The 5,851-nt window shown below is 35.9% G+C and overlaps 1 protein-coding gene across 1 annotated transcript; it reads right to left on the reverse strand.

Annotated features, from left to right (window-relative positions):
* Positions 1–797: 797 nt before the first annotated feature.
* Positions 798–5,443, reverse strand: LOC102030341 (prorelaxin-like). The gene is made up of 2 exons (XM_005388658.1): positions 5,230–5,443; positions 798–1,111 (listed from the first exon to the last, which is right to left on the reverse strand). The coding sequence occupies exons 1-2, from the start codon at positions 5,441–5,443 to the stop codon at positions 798–800; spliced, it is 528 nt and encodes a 175-aa protein (XP_005388715.1).
* Between the last annotated feature and the right edge of the window lie 408 nt (positions 5,444–5,851).

A 5,851-nucleotide genomic window follows, 5' to 3' on the forward strand; every position in this document is an offset into this window, starting at 1 on the left:
ATAACTGACTTGCCAACATGTATGTGTAGGTAATTTGAAGGAACTGGCTAGCTGCTGAAATAACTATATTAATTACTTTTCTTATAAGTTTTAATACCATTTCCCAATTATCTTGATTTTTTAAAATGGGTTATAAATTCTAAAATATTAAAGTCTTTTTCCTTACTAATGTAATTTTTCTATACTCTATAACACTGAATTGCTTTTTCTCTTCTAATATGTCTATTCACCTTTTCTTTAAAAATCATTTATTGTATTTGTCTGTTAGAATCTAGACCTGAAAGTAGAGCCCCTTTCTGAAAACACTCAAGCTGGTATGTTCTCAACTAAATTAAATTGACTTATGTCCATTCTGATTGTTTGCAATGAATAGTTCAATTAAGACACAAAATTTCTAAAAATCTAGCAGGAAAGATCAAGGTTTGTGGCTTTATATCTATAGGGTCTAGTTGTTAAGACCTATGGAAGTCTTTTGGCCCATTTTATGTAACTAATGTTAGGCATTGTATTAAATTGTCTTATTTTGTGTAGTTAAAAAAATATTTTATGGTAATTTTAAATTAACAGCACTAAAAAGCAACAATGCAATAAGACTAATAGAAATGACAAAAGACTTTTGCATAAAAGTATTAAACAAAAACTACAATAATGCAAGGAGATTTTTATATGAAATGAAAAATCCAAGTATTAATATTGGTTTCCCATATTCTAATCAAGAGAGGCAGAAGGAAGCATCAGAGAAATATCATCATGGATATATGTGAATATTTTATGAGATATACACTGTTAACTTCATCTCAGCATGATTTAGCAATAGATCTTCTGGTACAACCAACTCGGCAACATTTCTTACTGGTTTCTCTTTTCTTTAGTGAACGAATATTCGACTCTAAGTACTTTAGTACTGAATGACCATTGTCCTCTGCTTCATCTTGTGTCTCATTAATAATTTTTTTAAGGTCTTGAGCTCCAACACTTGAATTCTTTAATGCAGGTACATATTGTTGTAGCTGTGGTAATGATGTTGCTTTCAGCTCTTGTAGCAAATTAGGAGTGAATTCCGACGTAGTTAGGGAGCCTCCATCTTTGTTGATAGAGGATGGCGTGATTTCTGTTAAGTTAAAAATGGAGACGGGGAGAAAAATATTTATGTCAAGGAGCATCAGGTAAACTGCAAATGTTTGCATAGTCAAAAAGGAAAGCATTAGCTCAATAAAATTAAACATGGAAACAATCAGCAAGTGTCCTAATATCTAAATCACTTAGCTTGCTTATAATGGGTCACCATTAAGTATTATAATCTTTTCAAAGTTCTGTTGTACTCTGTTTAGTCACATGTTATGTCTCTTTCTCATCCCCTCACTGCTTATTATCATAATACTTTTTATTCATTGACATTGATCTCTTATTTTTCTGACATCATTTTCATCATTGAAACTCTTTGACTACAGATGGATTTCTTTTCATCTGAGTAATTTTATTCAACAGTGAGAAATTTCTGTGTTATAATAGTAACCACTTCAAAAGATTTTAGGATCCAGGGATGTAGCTCAGTGGCACAAGCACCCACCTGGCAAATGCAAGGTCCTGAGTTTGATTCCTAGGACAAAAAAAAAATTTTTTTTAATTAGTTTAAGCTATCAAAAGTGCCATGTTGGCAAGTTAACTAGCTTCAGAATAAAATTGAAAAGGCCAAATTCCCAATAGCTCTGATTAATCAGCAGGAGCTACAAGTCTCTGACATCCCTCAAACATCTAGAAATCTCTTTTCCCCACAATATTTATTCTAAGACAGTAGTATTTTATATTAAAGAGAGAAATGGACTAAAAGAACACTAACAAAAACTCATGGGCTTCTAGAAGAAATTAGAATCTTCTGTGGTATGTGTATACTAACTAGTGTATTGTGTATGGTATGCGTTCCAGGGCTATGCTGGTAAATATCAAGGCTGGAAACTAGGTTTGGAATCTGCTGGAGTCAGCTGACATCTCTGGTCTTCTTTATACTCATTCCGTTTAGTTGAGCATTCACTGTCTGTTTCCAAGGTTCTGACACTGCCAACTAGGAGACTGAACGAAGAGAAAAGGTTTCCTGTCTTTCAAAAATTTGTCAGTTACGTAAACTGTCTCCTAGCCTTACTTATCCCAATTAACACAATTTGCGTTAACACACAAAGAAATTAGAAACACAGATGAAATTTAAATTATAGGTAAACCTGGATCATTTTTTGCTGCTCTTCTTAATGGACAGCAAAACTGTCCTTATTAATGAGGCATCGTTACTCTTAAAATAATGCAAACATGCTGAAAGATATAGAAGTAAGTCTAAGTGCTTGGTTAACCACAAGTGAGATAAAACTGTCCCTTCACCTAGGCAGGGGTGGTCCTGGGGCTGATCTATTTCCTAAAGAGTCCTGCAGCAAGAATTTTAGCCAACTACAAACTTCAATTGTTGGAATTTGGCAGAGTAATACTAATAGTAATAATATGGTATCACTTGTCTTTTCTCCTAATGCTTCCTGTCACTCAGCTTCTAAACTGGCAATGACAGATGAGATGTTATGCCATTTTTAGTTATGTCAGAAGTTTTGGCGTTTTCCTTCAGTAAGACTGAGTTTAACTTACCCTAGCTATTATAATCCTCTCTTTGCCCTTAATCTTTCTCTATTTGGGAATTTATTGAATGCTAAGAAAACAAAACAGGTGTAGTTTGTATTAAGTTTATTCGTGGGCTATGTGTTTTGAATACTTCTGATTTATGGATTCTAGACTCAAACAATATTCTAATCTCTCTGAATTCATACAGACACACAGTCACTGTACTCTTAGTCGCTGTGCTTTGGACTCATATTCCCGCATATAGGTCTCTTCTAGTTAAAAGTATCCTTGCTTTTAAAAGAGATAGAGTGAGTGCTACTTTGGGATACTTGACGGGATAAAATGGTTAGCTAATAGTTTAATAATGTAAAAGCAAATTTAATACTACATAACAATAAAAGTATGAAACCTTATTTGAATCACAAATTACTGACATGTACTTGCAGTAAATCCATTCATGCAGGCAGTATTTTGTTAGGCTATTTCCAATTAATTTATGTATTAGGTAGCAATATGGAAAATTATTTTCAAATATTTAAAAAATCATAGGTCTCCTCTAAGGAAATAGAAATTCAGCCAAATACCTGTATTTGGATGTGTTCAGCACAACATTTTCAAGAATTTGGAAATAATCTAAATGTCTATCAGTGTTTCAACATGCAGTCAGTCATGTGTCACTTAAAGGGCAAATGTTCTGAGAAATGTGCTGTTACTTTATTTTTGTCACTCTGCAAACATCATCAAGTATATTTACATAGTTCTAGACAGTAGAGTTCGGCTATTTGACAGGGTCTCTTGAAGCAATCAAGAGGTGTGGTAAACAAGAGATGCATGAGGCTTCTGCCAGCATAACACAACATCCTGCTTCATAATATACTTTTGTAAAAAGAGTACATCCTAAAATAAAAGTATAGTGAACATATAAACTAGTAATTGTCATTTATCATCGCTATCAAGGATTATGTGCTGCACACAATTATATTGCCATTCTTTTATACAGCTGACAGTGAGGTAGGCTTGTATACATCAGCATTACCACAAACAGAATATGGTATTTTACTTTGACTTTACTATACCTGTATCAGTAGGTGATAGGAAATTTCAGCTCAGTATAGTCTTATGAGACCACCATTACAGACACAGTCTTTCACTGACCTAAATGTTGTTATGTGGTGCATGAGGGTATGTGGTAGTTATATTTTTGGAGAATAAAATGATGAAAAATTGCTCATAGCATAATTCAAAGTGAAAATACCAAAGATATACATATGTATATTCAAATGTTAACATTTATCTTGTTATTTAATGTATTTTCATTTTCTTATTATAGTCACATATATTTTTCAAAGTGTATAATATATATTGGTGCTTTCCTTTTTTCTTATTGTCTTTGTGTATAATATTTTCCTTTCATATGAGATGCAAATGCAGTATAATCTAGTCTTATCTAGTTTGTTAGTAAATTCCTAGACTGGTGTTCTATTAAATTTATGCAAGAATTATGTAAAGACTGGCATGAAATAAATCAATATCTGACAATAAAGAAAAATAAATAAGTTTAAAATCATATTTTAAATCCTATGAAAGAGAAGTAAGTGTATCTGTTAAGCACAATAATTTTGCATGATGTCACTTATGTACAGTATATAACCTATAAAATTTAGTTGTGGTTTATCAAATCATATATATATATATATATATATATATATATATATATGACTTAATTAACTTAGTCAGTGATTGACCTTGTTCTTGTGAATTTAACACAACCATAAACCGATTATACTAGCCTATACCTCTATGGATTTCCACTGCTACTTTAACTTAGCTTCCAAATTATCTTTATAAGTGCTTTGTAACTAAAAAAAGCATTTTTAAAAGCATTCCAGATTTGAGTTGTCTCAACTCTGACATCTTCCTTTAAAAACATACTTATTACAGTTCCCAAAACTTGAAAGCATCAATGAAGTTTCCAAAACTTAAAAGATCTTCAGCTGGTCTGAAGGGCAAGCTCCGCTTCTCTCTGATCCCCTTCAGTTTTTAGATCTCCTGTCACTTTTGCTTCTCTTCTGTGTGCCCACCTGACCCCACCCCACTCCCACCCTGACCCTTCAGGTGAACCGAAAGACCCAATTCACCCAAGAAGTGGGAAGTGCATTAAAAAAGGACATGTATAGGGGCGAGAAAGGCTTCTTCATGGAATGGAGTAGAAGAGTCACTGAATCTAAGATCTTCCTGTCTCCCATTTCAGGACCGCATAAAGGTCTCAGTGCTGAAGCATGCCCTTGAGCACACAAACAGGCGTGGTAACCAGCTCACAACCTCGTATTCTGCCCCCTTTCCTCTCAGCTAGAGATACTCCATCCAGGTGCCCGGTCGCTGCCACACTAGCTATGTGGCCTGCTCAGCTTTTCCTCACCAACCCAGGAGTGCCCCTGGCAGCATCACCTCTTCTGTGGCTTCTACCTTGTTCAGACATCGCTGACCTGGTGGGAAGAACACCACATGCTTCTAGGGTGAGGCACTTTGCTACACCTGTTGCCCAAGTCCCTGTTTTGATTGGTTGGCAGCCTGGGGCAACCTACCTACGAGAAGCATGGAATGGTGGGGCTGGTGCATGTGAGCTCTCACCTGTGGATGGTCCAGATCCGAGAATGCGCTCTTGCTTTTGGCCCAAAGCCCTGGGTTCCCACAAGACCTTGCCACAAATTTCTATCCTGGCTCGGACTAGTTCGCGGCCACATAGCTTAGTAACTTCGTCCAGCCATCCAGGAGGTACCACTCCAGAAGTGTGGCTCAGCAGCAGCCAGATTCCTAGGAGGTGGAAAGAGACGAGGTGCAACATCCTAAACCTGGTATCTGCTGCTTTGGAGATTGCCTCTGCTGTCCCCTGCAAAGCTGTACCTGTATGTCCACCCTAGGCTTCAGGGTGCTTTCTCTAGATGGCCCAACCAGGCTTTTATATCCTTTGGGCTATCATTCATCTCTTAAGTCAGTGGTTCTAGCTCCACCCTTTACCTGTATCTCCATGGAATTTTCTTCCTCAGCTCTTGTTCATGACCCTGCCTGTCTTTTTTTACCCCATCTTTCTGTCCTTGGCCTTCTTACTGATGTTTTCTTTGATACTCAAACCACCTTGTACACTGAACTTTTTCTATAGTTGCAGTCTTTCTTTTATCATGGAGTGAATTATGCCATTACACAAAAAATTAACAAAAATAAAGATCACTTACCTTCTTACAGCCCAAAGCTT

Source organism: Chinchilla lanigera, unplaced genomic scaffold (genome assembly GCF_000276665.1).
Source record: "Chinchilla lanigera isolate Chin_1 unplaced genomic scaffold, ChiLan1.0 scaffold00033, whole genome shotgun sequence".
NCBI classification, from domain to species: domain Eukaryota; kingdom Metazoa; phylum Chordata; class Mammalia; order Rodentia; family Chinchillidae; genus Chinchilla; species Chinchilla lanigera.